Source organism: Pyrgilauda ruficollis, unplaced genomic scaffold (assembly GCF_017590135.1).
Source record: "Pyrgilauda ruficollis isolate IOZ18807 unplaced genomic scaffold, ASM1759013v1 scaffold2, whole genome shotgun sequence".
Lineage (NCBI taxonomy): Eukaryota > Metazoa > Chordata > Aves > Passeriformes > Passeridae > Pyrgilauda > Pyrgilauda ruficollis.
In genome coordinates, this window is record NW_024519206.1 from 14,394,228 (window position 1) to 14,412,610 (window position 18,383).

The 18,383-nt window shown below is 38.3% G+C and overlaps 1 protein-coding gene across 5 annotated transcripts in view; it reads right to left on the reverse strand.

Moving 5' to 3' along the window:
• Window positions 1–18,383, reverse strand: part of TBC1D5 (TBC1 domain family member 5) — a 316,256-nt gene that overhangs the window by 38,382 nt on the left and 259,491 nt on the right. For 4 of the 5 annotated variants that reach the window (XM_041466381.1, XM_041466380.1, XM_041466379.1 and 1 more), the window contains 3 exons: window positions 14,681–14,952; window positions 9,896–9,961; window positions 3,916–4,079 (listed from right to left, as the gene is read on the reverse strand). In XM_041466381.1, coding sequence (XP_041322315.1) covers window positions 3,916–4,079; window positions 9,896–9,961; window positions 14,681–14,952 — 502 coding nt within the window. The remainder of the gene's footprint in view (window positions 1–3,915; window positions 4,080–9,895; window positions 9,962–14,680; window positions 14,953–18,383) is intronic. The other variant, XM_041466383.1, reaches the window with a different exon arrangement.

The window sequence follows — 18,383 nt, forward strand, 5'->3', positions numbered from 1 at the left end:
GTAAATTATTTTAGTAAAGAAAATAAACTGCTCCAGATTTTCCTTAGAAATGTTTCCCTCTTGGGAACTTTTTAACTAATGTATTTTCCAAATGGGTAATTTGATTTTTCTTAAGATGAAACCTTTTATGTAGAAATTTACTTATTAAAACACCAAGTTTTTCCAAATCAAAACTTTATTTTCAGTCAAATCCACATTTTCCCAAATTTTTTTTTCTTTTTAAAGAAAGTTTTAAAAATGTTTATATCGTTTGACTCAGAAGTTTGCTCTCTGGCACATCCCTATGTCTGAAAGCAATTTACAGACTACTCTGCCAGAAACTGGGATCAGCTCTCCATATTTGCCAGAATCAACGTCTAAGCAGCTTTGCTATTTGCTAAAAAGAGGGGCAGACTTTCTTTAACGATTTCTGGAGTCATAAATGAAACACAATGAGAAATAAATGGACCACAAATTCACCCTTTTTCACAACTCCACTGAAAAGCAGAGGGCAGTAGGCAGGCTGGGAGAGGAAATTTTGTAGGATTTTATTCCAGTGAGACTGAGCCATTCAGAAGATAGTGGGCACTAGAGTGCATTACAGATTAAAAATTCCTGTATTTGTTTATGGGAAGACAGCTCCAGAAACTGCTGCTTAAGTTATTCCTGTCAGAAAGCCACAAAGGATACAAAGGAGCAGGGAACCTCTCAACACTGGGCACAAAACAGGCTTACAAACCCTTTTGGTGGACCTCACATTAACATACAGCTTTGTGCCACTCAACAGTAATGTCAAAAACATCAGCATGCCATGGGCTGCCAAAACATGTACTGATATTGTGCATTCAGCCCTGAGGCTGTAGATTCATTTCATTTCAAACAGGGGACATCTGTTTCTGGTAACAGAAATAAGTCACTCCACTGATCTTTGCATCTGAGGGGAAATAAATACGTAGAAGAATAAATAGAACCCAAATGTTACTAATCTTTATAAGGCCTTAGTATGAGAAATGGACACATTTTAGTCCTGGAGGCAATGAAACAAATTAAGTATAAATTTTGATCGCAACTCTCACAGATAAAGCCCAACTTGTTGGACTGGCTTTAGGAAAGAAAAAATTTAGACATGCCACATTCCTCTGTGAGTATATGCTCTCACAGAATCCTAGAATGGCTGAAGTTGAAAGGGATCTCAGAAGCTCATCTTGCCTGACCCACGCTCAAGAAGGGCCACCAAGCATAGCTGGCTGCCTAGGATTAGTGTCCAGATGGCTTCTGAATATCTCCAAGCATAGAGAATCCACAATCTGCCTGGGCAACCCATGCCAGTGCTCAGCTGCTCTCAAGAACAAAAAAAAAAAAGTTTCCTTGATGATCAGACAGAGCCTCTTGTGTTGCAGCTGGTGCCCATTGCCTCTGGTCCTGTCACTGGGCACCACTGAAAAGAGCCTGGCTCTGTTCTCTTTATACCCTCCCTCCAGATACTGACACACACTGGAGAGATCCCCTCTGAGCCTTCTCTTTTCTAGGCTGATCATCCCAGCTCTCTCAGCCTTTCCTCACAGGAGAGATGCTCCAGTCGCTTCATCACCTTTCTGGACCTTTCCTGGACTTTCTCCAGTATGCCCTCATCTCTCTTGTACTGGGGAGCTCAGCACTGGACACAGCATTCCAGGTGCAATCGGTGATAATGACATTCCTGTCCATCCCATGATACTATTACAGTAGTGCCCTCTGGTCTGTGAAAATCACTTATTTTAACTGCATGTTAAAGGATATATTTTTATGTATGTATTCAATTTCCACTTTGTTTGGAAAGAGCTTGTATTAGAGACACAAGGATGAAAAGAAAACGGATTATCTTTCATCTGCCACACCAAGAATAAGTGATTTTAAAACCATCTTTTTATAAAGTGATTGATGCATGGCAATGTTCCAACAAAGGTAATTTCCCTAATACTTAATAACATAATCTGTATAATTATAAGATTAAAAATGTAAACCAGTTCAGTTTGATAAATAAAACAATGTGGATCCACTATATTTTTAAGCCTTTTGCTTCCAGAAAACAGCGGTAAATGAAGCAATTGTTCAACTCAATACTATTGATGCAACTACTTCAAGACCTCAGGAAGAACTTTTTGGGGGTCTTCTACTCTATGTGGAAAATGAAGTACCATGAAATTTACAGGCAAACAGAAATGAACATTCTCTTGTGCAACAGAAAATAGATTTAAACACACCTTTTTCTCTTGGATCTGCTACAAATTCCGTTTGCCTATATTAAGGGTTAGTCAAAAACTGAACCCAAGGAAATGGATTTTGTTAGCTAAAGCCTTTTCTAGCTGTTTAATCATAAAATGCTAAAATATAAATTACAGATCACAGTTGAAAGAATTATTTTGAAAATTTATGCCCCGATTTATCATGATTACCAAACCCCTAAAAATTATCATAAGGACAACAATCTGATATAATGCATAAATCTTTATCCAAAATTCTTCATGAAAGCATTAATAGAATACCCTAAAATTGGGATATTATTTACCTGAAAAAACATGTTAATAATAAATGGATTTTAATTAAGTATGAATATATAATGGCAAATTCTCCTGTCTCCTGTTAGAGGACTATGGAGGAATTATTCTTCAACTCTACTGGTGCAAAACCCCCAAGTTCTGGCCTGGATAAAAGTTGCAAATGAAAGCTGTATTTAGATCTTGTAAAGCCACATAAAAAGTGAAGTTCAATACTGCTGTATTTATTTTTCTTCAACTCATGAGGACAAGCAGAAAGAAATTAAATTGTTGTTTTAGCTTTAAATTAAATTCAACATGTTTTAAATGGTCACAAACCAAAATTATAGCTTCTTGTTGACTAACCACAAAACACAGCTTTTCTTTAGACAACAGAAAAACATTTGGAACAAGAATTAAACACTCTCATTCAGTGAACAAAAACTGAACAAAGTTGCACAAAGTTGTGCATTTCATTAGAACGTTTTGAATATCAAACTGAAAACATGATGTGACTATTAATAAAGATTCTGCTGTTTAGAGTAAAAACCACTGAGAAGTGCAGATGAAATTTCTGTGCAGTGTTAGCTCTGAACACCTGAAGAATGCTGTAACAGAAATTTGGCTATTACAATTCCTACATATTGAAATCAATAGGCAGTTATATGAGCCTACATTTCTGAAAAAAGAATGGAGAAAACCACTGTGCCTTCAACTTACAAAAAAAATACAACTTATTACATCTACTATGTAACTGTTTTCTAGTCAGCAGAGACATAAAGGGAAATGTGTATAGAGAATAAACAAGAATCCTCATGTGCCATGGCATACCTAGTTTATCAAAGTAGTACTCCTAAAATATCTTGGATGGGATGAGAATTTCTTTGGAACATACCCATGATAAGAGCTGATTTTCTTGGATGAAAACAATCTGTTTAAATACTAGCTTCTTGTGACCAAATAGAAGGTCAGAGCTGCACAAGAAATAGAACTGTGACTGCAGACTACAGATGCTACAGACACTGGGAAACCTCTGATGTATTAAGGAATTTCAGGGATAACAGATGGACATGTTTGGATCTGCTGAGCATTCAAGCTTCCCACTGAACTGTTTATTAACTTCAGGACTACAGTAAAAGTCTAATAAAGCAAAAAATCTTACAGGACTTCTCTTGTCTTTCTCAGAGGCAACAGGCACTTGCACAGTTTCATTTCAGGCAGGATAATGGGACGGAAGCCATAATGGAGACATCACTCAACACAAAATGTTGAAATAGCTTATTTCTGCTTTGGCCATTAATGCGTGCTTAGGGAAACATTTCCAAGTGCAAGGGCTCAATGTATGGAAGAAATGAGTGTCTCTAATGAGTAAGTTAAGGCAGTGTGACATTAAAATAGTTCAAAAGTTAAAAGAACCCACCGACTCTTTTCTGCTCATAGTTTTGCTTTGGGAACGTGAGCGGGAGATGGTGCTGAAAAAGGAATCCTTTTTTGATGCAGACAAAGGTGGAGATCCTGTAAATTCACGTCCTCCAGACAAGCTCTCTATGCTTGGAGATGAACTGATGTTTTTTGAACTTTGGCCTGCAAAGCAAGTTTAAAAAAACCAAAAGAGTTAATCAATGGGCATTTCCTTTTTCTCACAAATACTTCTTTGTCTCAACTGACATTGACTGAGAGTCACAGACAGCCCAACACAGAATGAAATGTTGAAGTGTGTCAGCATGCACTGAGAGATTGAAGGACTGTTCTCACATGGAACTTAACTTCTGTATGAGAGAAGAACAAAAAATCTTTGTGTATATATATGCTAAAGGCTAAATGATGTGTGTGTATACATACACACACACACACTTATATTAAAACACCCACAAACTGAGGAACTTCATTTTGCCTGTGTGGCAAAATGAGCAAAGTACCATCTCATAATAATAACAAAAAAATCTGATGTCATCAACACTACGATGGAAATTGTTTTTTCCAACTATCAAACTTGGCAAAGAATGCTAACAACAAGAACTTCAGATTCCAAAAGTGGGTTGGACACTGAAGATCTAGATCACAATATTTAGACTTTAAGCAGGAAAAAAAGTAACTTGAGTTTGGAAAAGAACATAACCTCTCATGCCTCAAATTTTAAGGCCACTTCCACCTAACAGACACTTTGATAAGTCTACTGAATAGTTACCTCTTGTCATTTCATGAAGCTTTTGAAATGAATTCAGCATTGTCCACTATCATAGTGAGGACAGCTGGGGAGAAGCCTGGGCTGGTTCACCATGGCAGTGTATGCATCAGGCAGCCTCTGATAAGGCTAGTTTTCTTCTAGTTGAGGCTTACAAAGTGTTTTCAAATGTTTAAATCAAAACTTTGTTTTCATTAGTTCCAGTAGGAAAAAAACCCCAGTACGTCAGTTTTTATCAACTTTCACTACAAAAATGTTGCCTTAGGACAGACGCTAGTTTAAAAAAATCTTCTTATCATGTGTATGATGAAGTCAAGCTAGAATGACTCCATGAAATTGTAGAGTTTTCCATTCTGGAAAAACGTTAAACAGCACATAAAGCTAACGCTCAAGAATTCTCCCTGTCTCTTATTTGATGGCTATTCTGACGAAAGGGTTTATGTTCTCCTTTTCCTTTCCTCTGTTTTTGGTGTGCTTTCATGTTACCATCTATAGCATTAAGTATGATCCTCTACAATTAAATCATTCACATTTTCTTAACGGAATAAATACAGATTTATTTATCTGTAAATAAAGAGAGGAGACTGTTAAATGCAAAGAGACTGAACTAGCAAATAACAAAACATTACATGTGAATAAACAAACCTTAAATGACAAGACCCAAGAAAGGATCTGGGTTTAATACGCTGAACGTTTTCTAGAAGAAAACTCATATAAATTGCTTCCCATCTTGTCCTTCATTCTCTGTTTCTTTATTCATTCTGCTCACCTCCCCCATAACCCTCCTACATTTTATGCCCTGCTTCTGTGGACCTTCCTCTCTGCCTCCATCTCTTCCTCAGATCCTTCCACACTGCCTCTTCTGCAACCTCTTATTCTAACTTTTTTCTTCACATATTCTTTACTTCCCACCAACTTCATTCAACTGGATTTTTCTGTTTCTTCACAGTCCTCCTCCAGGCACTTACTACCTACCACCTAATCTGAGGAGCTTCCTTAAAAGTGCATGAGACTGAGGCTCTTGTAGATCTCACTTAACTTTTGCCTTCCCATTTTATAGAAAAATGGGATATGCATTAATCATGTACACTGTAAGTGATTCTGGAGATTAAAAAGGAGAAAACACTGCATGGAAAACACCAGAAATAATTTGGTTGCAAGGAAATTTTTTGAAAATTTCTAATTTTAGGATAAAATCATGTCACTTGGCAACATTGTCATCCTTACAGTTGCCTTTATGTAAGAAAAACGACTTTTCATGCATTTCATAGTGGCAAATGGAAGTGTGTTTTTGAAGTAGGTAAACTTAAAAATAGTTTTGGAACAGATGGAATCACATATTTTACCAAATAAAGCTTTTATAAAAGCAGTTCACACAGCTAAGCCAGAGCAGCCAATATAAATGCTAAACGTAAAAAAAAAAAAAGAAAAAAAAAGAAAATTATTTGGTGGTCAGAGTAAAGTGCAACAGAAAAATATTTATTAGGTACATATCAGATGAAATAGTCTCTCTTTACCATCCTAGTAATAAGAAGATATGTTCCCTATAGGGTGAAGATTAAAAAAACAAACAAAAAATAGTTAAACAATGAGCAATTTGTATATTTCACATAGTCTTCACTGTATGACCTGGACTTAACACAATTCACCTGCAAATAAGCAGATTATGTGATAAAAATTCACAGATAATATTGAGAGAAGAACACTTTAAATATATTTGAGGAACCTACACATGTGAAATAACACAGCTTGGTAAAACAATGGAAAAAATGATGTGGGAATATTTTTTTTCTATATTCTGTCTTTCAGCCCTAAGGAAAAAAATGTCAAAAATATAGTAAAAAATTGAAAAGACAGAGAAGTGTCCTCATGGCCACTGCAAACAGTTACAATTCAAAAGATGGCTCACAGTTCAGAGGAACAGAATATGCAACCACTAGCATAACCAAACAAGATTTTGTGGACAGAATAATGCAAGTGCCCTAAAAGGGAATTTTCTCAAGTAACACCAAGAGCTTTGAACAATCTGGTTCTGATGGCCTACAAATACTATAATGAAAATAAAAAATAAGAGCAATACAAGATTTAGTTAAACTAAGATAGAGATACAGTAAATCAGAAGTGACAAAAATATTGTATCTGTATGTTTGGTACCCAAGTAAGAATAAAGGTTAGGATGTACCTGATCCTTCTGCATGAATAAGCAAATCTGGGGAAATTATCATTAGGAAAGACTATTTTTTTTTTCTGCATCCAACCCTATGAACAGTGCCATAACATGGATTATTTGGGGATACAACTGAGAATTAAGACAGAAAGAACAGCACTTATGAATAATTACAGTGTGCTGCAACTCATAAAGCAGGATCCTTGGATTGTGATCGGCTTTTCTAATTGCCAGAGGAGTAACTGTTTTTACAACTGCAAATAAGATAGCTGAAAGACAGGTCACACCAATTGTATGTGTTTTCCTTAATGTCAAAAAAAAAAAAAAAAGAAGAAAAAAGAAAAAATACATTTATGATTTTTCCCAACAAGAAATATAAGAAATATAATGAATCACAGAATATTCTGACTTGGAGGGGACCCACAAGTATCATCGAGTCCAACTCTTAAGGAAGTTGCTGCAACAACACCTAACTGAGTGACTACGCTGCTTCTGAAGTCCTTTAGATGTACCATGTGTGCACTGAGGTATTAACAACCATCATATAACTTTGGAAACAACACTGTAGACTAACACACAGATTTTGGGATCTTGGGACAGTGACACAAATACCATTTGTGCCTTCACTGTTCTGTGTCACTGGTTTTACATCTTTCTTAATGTGCAGTGTGGTACATTCTGCTCTCTCAATAGCTTGACAAGAAGGTAATGGGACAGAGTTTCTAATTTTGTATTATTCCTCAAAAAAAAAAAAAAAAAGGAAAAAGAAAAAAGAAGTCTTGCCCTTCATGCAGAATCAAAATGCATAAAGATTGCAATAAAGTACAGTTAAAAACTAAACTTGTATCCTTCTTTAGCAGCTCAATCAGCAACCTGGGAACACCACTGAATCAAAACTTCATTTTCGTCTGCTCATTCTGTCAATAACAGATAAATCCATTATGGCTCCTTAAAAAGCATTGGAGAAATGTAATCTGTGACCATCTAAGCATATACCAGAAGGTCCTAAAGCCTATATAAAACAGGCTGAAGAAACCCCATGAACATGGAAATAAAAAATACATGCTTATGAAGCACACAGAACAAATACGTAAGCATCCCTGACATATGCAGTAGTCAAAATACATTACTGTGTAGGATGTCTCAAAAAAACCCCCAAAACCACATATATATATATATATATATAAATACACATACATACACACACACACATAAATTATACAAATATATATATATGTGTATATATATATATATGCATTCTGAAATGTATAAATAGTTCACAGTAATGACACACAGGATGTCACACACTAAAAATACATCCATTTCTGAGGCAAAAAGGAGCAATGTTATCTCCATGGGCTGGCTTCTAAGTGGCTCACTACTTGCCCGTTGCTAATGATACTGGAACTGACCCCAGGGTGAGAAATGCTCTGCCTCAAAACCATTTGGAAAACACAGATGGGGCAGTGGAAAAAGGGACCAACTTGTTGGTATTGTGGAGACCTCTGATTCTTGCAATGAATGATAATTTAAATTTAATGTGGTCAATAATTTGGCTGCATAATAAAGTAAAAGGTGATGGCAAGGAGGAGAAGACTTACAATGAAAGGAAAGTGAGCTTCAGGTCTTACTAAGTTTGAGTTAAGTTATGGGGGATATAACCAAGAACACTGGTGATCCCTGATAAAACACATGAAAAATCAGAGGAACATGCAAAAAAGACATACAAAACTGATGGCTCATTCTGTTTGGTCCCTACAGAGAAAAAGACTAGCTTTCATAGTTATAAGAAGAGCAAGGAAAAAGATACCAAGAAGAACAGAAGTATGGCACCATATATAATTCAAAACCATTCAGATCTGCTCATCTGTTCTGTATTTGCCATAGTGAGGATGTAGGGTATTAAAATTTGCAAAAAGAATGAGATGAGTTTTATAAAACTTTTCAGATAAATTAGTTTCCCTTTTTCTCCTACAGTGATATTGGAACAAAGACTTCCAGCACTTTCAAAATTCATTCAAACCACCTCATCACACAAATCCATATACTTTTTATTTCAGCCAAGGCAGGTAAGCTCCCTGATAGTCGAGTGCATGACAGAAGATGTTCGGCCCAAAATACCTGCCCCAAATATAAAAAGAGGGAACTAATGCAGCTAAAAGGGACAATGATGGTGGAACTGGCCCCCATGACAGAGTGGGAAATGGGATACAAAGGGCAAGAGCATAGAGGTTTGCAGCACAGACACATGCTGATGCTCGGCTGATGCCTGTGAAGAGACACACACAGACGCACAGAGACACACACAAAACCACACACATGAACAAGACACACAGAGACACAAACAGTCACACACGCAAACACACATACACATATGCAGATGCAGGCAGATAGACACAGACACAGACACAGACACAGACACAGAGCAACACAGATGCACACACAGAGACACACGCACACACACAGAGTCACACAGACACAGACACGTACACACAGAGACACACAGACAAGACGCACACACACAGAGACACACAGACACACATGCACACGCACACAAACACACACACACAGAGACACACACAGACACGCGCACACACACAGACACACATGCACACGAACACACAGACACGCACACACACATAGACACACACAGACACATGCACACAGACACACACGCACACAGACATATGCACAGAGACACACGCACACAACACAGAGACACACACACACTCTCAGAGACACACACACTCTTACAGACACACACGTGGCACACACGCACATACAGACACGCACACACACACACGCGCACACATGCACACAGACACAGAGACACACACAGACACACAGAGACACACACAGACATACAGACACAGACTCAACACACAGACACGGACACACAGACACGGACACACACACAGCCGCTCACACACACGGAGACACAGATCGCTGAGGGCGGCAGGGACGCGGAGAGCCGAGCTCTCTCCCGGCACAACAGCGGCGCTCGGTGGACGGACAGTGGCAGTGCGGGCGGGCGCCGCCCGGGCCTACCTGTGGTGGCCGGGGTGTGCTGCTGGGCCTGGGCCGGCCCCGGCGGCGCCGCCTCGCCCGCCTCGCCTGGCAAACAAACAACAGCGTTAGCGAGGCCCCGCCGCTGCTGCTCGCCCGAGGGAAGAGCCGCAGCTTTGGGGGGTTCAGCCGGAGCACCCTGCTTTGAACAGAAAGGACATTGTGAGAGAGAGCTGTAGGGACAGGCAAAAGGAAACGGGAAGGCTGGGTAACAGGCTGCAGAACCCCAGTGCTTTTAGGTGATGGTTTAGATAAAAATCTAAACTTAACTGAAGAGTCAAAACCTTTTTTTCACTGGCACTTTACAGTGTCATTCTGCTATTTGAAAGCTTAACAGAATGCGAAGTTGGAAGACCGCTGGCCCAAGCCCCTTGCTCACGCAGGGTCCCCTAGGGCACATTACTCTGGATTGTGTCCTGATGGCTTTTGAGGATCTCCAGGAAAGGGGACTCCACATCTCCTCTGGGCAGTCTGTTCCAAGGCAAGGTCTTGCACAGTAAGGAAGTTCTTCCTCATATTCAGCTGAAATTTCGCGTGCATCAGTTTCTGCCCATTGCCTTTTGTTCTACTGCTTGGCACCACCAAGAAGAGGCTGGCTGCACCCTCTTCACACCTCCCCTCAGATACTATCCCGTCTATCTTCTCTTCTCCAGGCCAAACAGTTCCAGCTCCCTCACTTTTCTCATGAGGTACTCCAGCCCCCTAATTTTCTTTGGAGCCCTCCACAGGACTCACTCCATGTCTGTCTTGTACTGTGGAGCTCAGAAGTTGTATCCTTGCTGTCAAAAAAAATTCATAATTGCCTAATAATATGTATATTTATATTTTTTAAAAAAGGAAAAAAACCCCAATTTGTCAATCTGTGTTTTACTCCTTTAATTTGTGCTCAGTTCTGCTATTAATAAGGACAGTTTCCTTATCCATATGAAAAGCAAACTAATTTTCTACAGATAAATAAATAATTCTAAATAATTATTTAACTTTATAAATAATTCTAAATTGGGGTATCATTTGTTTAGGACATACATGTTGACTATAGAAATTCTGTTTGTGTTAAAACAAATACCATAGTAGTATCAACTCAAAAACAAAGAGGACCCTGGAAACTCTTTAAATACAGTTTTGGCAGAACTTTGTCTTTTAACTGGTCCTCTAACGTGTCCTTGTGATAAAGCTGCATTTAAATCAAAAGCCTTTTGGGTTTCACCATGAAATGACCTAGAAGGAAAACTGTATCTGGCACTATCAGGGAAGAAGAGAAAGAGAAATGATTTTTTTTTCTTGGCAATACACTGCCATTTGGTAATCAAAGAATATCCAGTTTCTGAATGATGAAGGATCCACTGGAACATACAGGGCAATGACTGCAATTTTTTCCCATTTTTTTTCATTATCAATTTTTTCAAATCTTTCAAAATAACCACCTCAACTGAAAATCCAATAAACTCAATATCTGAATTCAACTTTTGTGCCAATGAATTACTTCACTGTGCAGGATCAAAGAGAATGTTTTAATCCCTCTTCTGTTAGCAGGCTACCTTGCATAAGTAATCAGTAATGATACCTGATCTTCTGTGCTGAGGACAGGCTGAATGGGACTAATATATTATTAGGAGGAACTGAATTTCCAATTAGATGTCTGGCTACTTCGTTCAGCTGTGATTTGTAATGCTGAAGACTCATCTGGAATTACAGGCTGGCAATTATGGTTGGATTTTTTTTTTTTTTCAGTCTGCTGTTTTTCCATTTACATTATCTAAATTATATGCTTTTTTTTTTCTTACAGAAATTCAGCAAGTACCAAAACTTTGGAGTGAGAAATAATTACAATGGATTATGTAACCCAATCATCCCTCATCTAGAGTATGGCAGCATGAATGGTAGCTGGTAATTCTGAGTGAGTGGTAACTCTGTAGAAACAGAGCTGTTAAAGCTGGGATAGGATTATTTTGACAGTCCTGCAAGGTATTCTGTTACCAAGGGCTTCTTCACAAAGTAGATCAGCCAGTTAATTTAATCTCTTCAGATTTATAAATCTCTACATATTAATTTAAATTGTCAACACTACTTGAGCATTCAAAACCTGAAAAGATCAGTAAGAGAAAAATGTATGACTTATGTTATGGCTTGATGCCTGTTAGATTTACAGCACTTTGGCCTGTATAACAGGCCAAAGTTCACAGACTGAACAGCTGTGAGTATTACATCAGCTGAAATTGCAAATGTCTTTCAATTTAAATCCTAAATCCATGTCTCTGCCTACCTCAGCTAAATAACCAGGCTCCAGGAGGCTGAGGAGAGCTGAACACACAGGGAAGAACAAGAACAGGAGACAGTTAGTGACAGCTAGTTAATAAATTGGGAGCCTTGTACTTCCAAACCATGCCAAATAGTTTTTAGATAATCAAAACCTACAGCAGAATCCAGAGCTAGAAAAAAGCCAGTGTAGAAGCTAAAAAGTTCAGCACAAAAATGAGTGGAACGAGAGCTTCTGAGAGTACGAATATATTTTAAATCCTGAATCTCCAGTGCTTGGGATAGAAGTACTGGCAGCTTCTCATAGCTGTGGAGAGTGCCCTCAATCACTGGATTTGCTGTACAGCTCTTTTTTGAGGTGGTTTTACAGTCCTCCACATTGGATAAAAGACTCACTCTTACTTTTCTTACTTTTAAGGTGTGATGGAGCTTGTGCTGTTTACAAAGGTCTGCAGCAAGCTTCAAAAGACTTTTTAGTGTGTCTCCACCATGGTGGAGCAAATAGGGATTTTTTTGCTGAACATTTAAACTTACTCCAGAGAGAATTCACTGGGGAGCCTCTAAAATACTTTCTATTTCCTTTTGTTATTTTCTGTGTCTCTTTAAAAATACAAAGTATGGCACTTGCAAACAGAGCTGCCATAATTTGAAATTTCTATACAATTACAGGCAAAATACTTACAACTGTACAGGTCCGGAGCAACAAGCATGGCACTAATATGTAAAACAAACCTCTGTCATCTGAACCTATTAAAATAGTATATTTACATTTTTTGCCCTTAATTTACTTTGCAAAAGCTGTACCAAATAAGGATAGGCAGAATACACTAAGAGGAAGCTGCAGTATGTTTTTTCCACTTACCATGAAAATGCTTTGTGCCCTACATCATACATTCTTCATAACTTTACCAAATCTCCCTATTCCTGTTGATAAAGCAATATGTGCACAGCTTGTACATGACAATGACCAAACATAACTACAATTTTTTTATTCTGATTCCTGCATGGAAAGTATCAGGTGCATTTCCTGAGGATATTATGTTAATTGGCCCGTATGACAGGCCATCCTTTAGCAGCCACATCAAGGTTAAGCTCCAATCAATTCCATCTATAGGAATTGCTTCAAATTGTGTGCTTTTATTATATTAAGCAGGGAAATAAAAGAGCCACCCAAGGACCACTTCTAAACTCAAGAGGGGAAAAGAGAATAATGTGATAAGAGAACTATGGAAAACTCTTAAAAAAGCAAAGAAAAAGTGTCTCTGAAACAGTGTAAATAATTTTGTTCTACACCTAATTTTACTTCCATTGTTGTGAACAGGATTTGTATCAGTTTCACTGCACTTCAGTTTCACCTCTATGCTGTAAAACCCTTGCTGGAGCAAGTTTTGAGATTCTTCTATAACTGAGAGAAGCTGCATATCTGGATTTTGCCAAGCAGCTGCAGTGGCCCTTACAGAAGTGCCTCTATGTGCCTGCTCCAAAAGAACAGCTGTACCTTTCAGTTTGGCTCCCTCAGTGTCTGCTGGGGATGCCATGTATCATGAAACGGCCTTTGGACCATATGGGTGGTACAGCAAAGCGAGAAAACACGAACTTCAGCTATGAAGTGTTATATCCCTTCTTTTACACTTTCAATCTGGTGAAAAAAAAATGCAATCCTATGCAAAGGTTCAGGGTAACCAGCACCAGCCCTCAAGCTCAGAACCATGACACTGGATGAGCTGTTAAAAGCAGCAGATACTGTTTTGCTCTACATACTCCTTGAAAAGCACATACTGCCATGGGCTGGCTGAAGATGAAGAGCAGTAACCTACATTGAGTGTGGCAGAGTATAGCAAACAACTATCAAAGCTGAGCTTGTGAGTTTGTTGTTTGAATAAGCTGTTCTCAAGAAATATAGAAAGAAAGGCTTAAAGAAAAAGATGCAGTGTTTACTAAATAACTGCAGAGGGTCATTACAAATTATTAAAAGAAAAATTCATATTATGGTTCAAATAACTTCTTAAATAAGCTCCACGCATTCTAAAGGGAATAAGAATTTCTTTATTAAGAATTACTCTCTAACTTCTTTCATTTATTATTATGTATTTAGCTAATACTGTTATGCATGTGATTTCTTGCCAATAACCTGAAAAACATGTATGAAATTAGTCTTCCAGTTAAAAAAGGTTGCATCTAAAAAATCTGAAAAATTAATTGACTCATGTTTCATATGGTAATGATTAGTTTGTTGGCCTGTCTGATGCAGTTTCTGGTTCATATATTTTTAGAAGTTCAAAACTTCTTACAATATTTGTACATTCTTGAGATAACATCTAATTCTGTATTGCACTGCAACCATGCTGTTGTACTTGGCATAGGCATCCTGCCTAACAAAATACTTTTTTTGCTGTTTCCTCCAAATATGTACACACTGATATGAAAATCAATAGAAGCAAGAACTTCAGCCCTGAAGATGTACGACAAAACCTCCCTCAGTCATGGTGCTGCCACATGTTTCCCCTTTACCTTTGCCCAGCTGAACTGGCATGCTTTCAGACTTCATCATCCTCTGCTGCTGTGACTGGTGGTGGTGGTGGTGCTGCTGGTGGTGATGCTGGTGCTGAGGGGCTTCCACTGTGCTCCTGCTTGGCACTGAAGAGGGAGGGAAGCTGCTCCCGCCAGCAGGAGTGCCCACTGCCCCACCCGAAGCCATGGCCGGAGCAATGAGCTTTCGGCCAAAATTCAGTAAGCTGTTGGAGACTTTGTTAATGTTCAGAGGAGCAGCTTTAGCACTGGCACTGAGAAAAGAAGAAGAGAAATCATTGCATCATTGCCAATGGTTTGGACAGGCACAGCCATCGTTCTTCAAAACGCAGAGATAAAAATCCAAGATTTGAATGTTACAAAGAAAGTGTTTACTACAGCTGCACTGGAATACACACAGAGACCACAGCAACTGAGGGTGGTATAAATTTTTCCCAACCAGAAGTGGACAATTTTTTTTGGTACTTCTCCCTGAAAAATGCAGACTAACTCCAAACAAAGTGAGTTTGTACCAATTTTCTTAATTTTCTTAATTTGCCTTCCTAAATTAAAAAAAAGAAAAAAAGAAGAGTGATAAATAGGAATCCAGGCCCTACAGAATCAAAAACTTTATAAAACTGAATTTTTGCACTTATTCAAGGACTGCTTTAATATTTACTTCTGTTAGATTAAATTCTCTCCAATGTTTAAAATGAGTCAACCCCAAACATTTCTTTCACCAAGCAAAGCTAACACTAGACTGTCCTTTTAGGTTGGCAGAGCTAGATGTCTCTTGCTCTGAGTTCACCTTCTGCCCAGTCCAGTCATTTTAAGTCAAGCACTTTTTAACAGGAATCTTGATTTCGAAAGTGATTTTGCTGAAGATCTGCTTCAGGGTATAACACATATACTGAATCACAATCCTTATAATTGTTACTTTTTATTTTTAACTACAGTGGCTATTTAATTCACTTCAGTTTTATGCAACATTAAGAATGAGGAAATTGTCAAACCATTTAATTTGTCTAAAATAAAGAGGCAAAGAACCTTTTAATTCCCAGTGGAAGTGTTCACATAACCCACAGATTAGCAAAGCCATTCCTGTTTGTTCATGCAATAATTCCCTGCCTTATATAATTAATGCTTGAAATACCTTTCACAGAAATATATCACAACCACAAAGACCTTTTCACTCCTGAGGTTTTATTTTACTGATGTGTACTTCCACGATATAAATAGCTGTCCTTTAAAAACATGAAGAAATGTAATTAAAACCAACACAATCATTGTACTGGGGAAAAATAGCTTTACAATGTTTCGGGGAAGTTGAACTAAAAATAAACTACAAATGAATTAATATGGGTAATTTGTAACTTCTGCAGACACCTGGAAGAGTAATTTTGATTTTGCTCTTCCTCTAATTTCTCTATTTGTCTCCAGAGATGGGTTTTTTTTAGAATACACAATACAAACATGCACACACATATAGAGCACATCCAGAAAATAACAACAGCTGAGTTGTTTAGAATCAGAATAGATACTCAGAATAGACGGAAAAGGAGAGCTGTCAGAAGGAAGTATGAGTGCCTGCACACTCACAAGATACAGCCCCAAGCTCTATAGGGCACTTCTGCCATATATACTGGTGGTGAAGAAAGATGGCATCTAGAATTTTTAGAAGGAACAGCAGTGCAGAGACTGGGACCAAGTGTTGCTTCCCAATTTACGGAAGCTGGGAAAAAATGATTGGTGAATAATAATTACAGGATGTTTCTGTGCCTCCCGATTTTGTTAATTGCTGTTGGTGTTGCAAAAAGTCCTTCCACAGTCATCTGAGAGTGAATGACAAAGTCACTATGAGGAAAGCATCTGCAGAACTGTATAAAATACTGTTGCAGGAGGTCCAAATAGTTTCAAAAGCAAACTGAGTAGTTGTGAGACTGAACTGTTAATGGTTAGTGACTCAAACAATTGCCTATGTGCAAAAGCTTCAGGTGCTTTGCTGAGGCCAGGTTTGCTCCCCCCAACTGCAGGGGAGGAGTTTTTGGACGTTTGGTGGCTCCTGGGTGAGAAGCAGAAGCCTGCTGACCCCGACCTGGAAAGAAATCCAAAGACAGATGTGCACTTGCTCCACGTGTTGCCTGCACCGAGTGATTTAAGGATTACTGGTGTATCACAGTGCTGGATCGTTGCTGCAGCACAAAATGGAATTTCTGAAGTTATAGCTGATTTGGTTCCACTAACAGTCTCACTCCCTCTGGAAATGAGATTAATTGGAGGAGACCCCCCTGAAAAGGTGGGGGAAGCAACAACAGCCATGTGAAAAGCACTTCATGAGACTGAAGTTGAGATTCCACCTGAGAAATATCTTAAGTCCAAGCTGTTAAACAACTTTAGCCACTATGGGGTAACCTATCCAGACCAACCTCTCGAGACTTGTATTGGCTTCTTTTGCCAGGAACAATGCCAGCACACTCCCACTGAAGATCAAAGGACATGAGTCACTCCTCTAAGGAGTCCAACACTTACTTTGGTCCCTTTAGATACTCCAGAACCTGGACTTACCAGATTAACCAGTTCTGAGTGAGGGATGGCCACTGGATGGAGTGTGTTTAGATGTGAAGGCTCACAGAAAACAGCTAGGGAAATTTGATAATCAGTTTTCCCTTGGGCCCTTTTAAATATTTGCTTATTTTTGTGGTAGACACAGGAGCACAAATGTCAACATTTCAAACTGAAGTTGCTGCTCTAGCAAATTATGCCAGACAAGAAAAGGAGCTGGGTACATGAATCAACACTCAGTGGATTGCTTCTTTTTAATAATCTGCCTGTAGTAGGCTGAGTTTTCTATTTTCTTTTATAGGAACTTGATAACAGATGAGGTCAAGCTGAATGGGAGCTTAGTTATCAACAGATGCAAAAAATCTCATTACACTGCCAGTTTTGGGGGTCATGCTAGTAATGGCTGAGATTCAGAACCCAAACTTTACTACATTTTTTCCCTCCTTTTACTAAAAACAATCACTAAAGTTGGAGTTTGGGGTAGTACATATGACTCACTCACCTGAAACATTAACTTAGAAGGAAGATAATGACTTGCACATTGAGTCCTAGGTTTACATTGTCTCTAAATCTAGAACCTTAACAATCACTAAAAAAACCCTTGACTTTACACAAAAAATTCTGTTTACTGAAAGTAAATTATTTACACTGACACCTGACAACAAAGCCACTGGACATTTTAAGCTTAATCTATCATCATTGTTGTGATAGTACACAGATGCAGGAAACAAAGCTTATACAGGGCTTGTGTATTTTGTCCAGCAGCTTGTTTCTTTCTTGTTTATTTTTCAGCTATATTTTGCTTAATTAAATGGTGTCAGTTTTTCTTCTACAGTTTGATTTGCTGCTTTGACATATATGTACACTAGGACAAATTAGTTTATTTGCATTTTTCAGATGGTTGGAAAGAGACTTTTTGAGAAAATCTTCATTTTACACCATTTTACAGGAACGATGAACATAAACAACTGCCAAGCCTTTATGTCCAAAACATTATTTTTAGAAATGCTTCCAACAATAAAATGCAAGAATGTTTTAGTACTACATGACAACTAGAAAGGACAGTTATCACAGCTCCTAATAACCTGTGGTGTGATTCAGCTGTGCTATGAACTGACACTGCTAATGATCAGCTCAGAACATG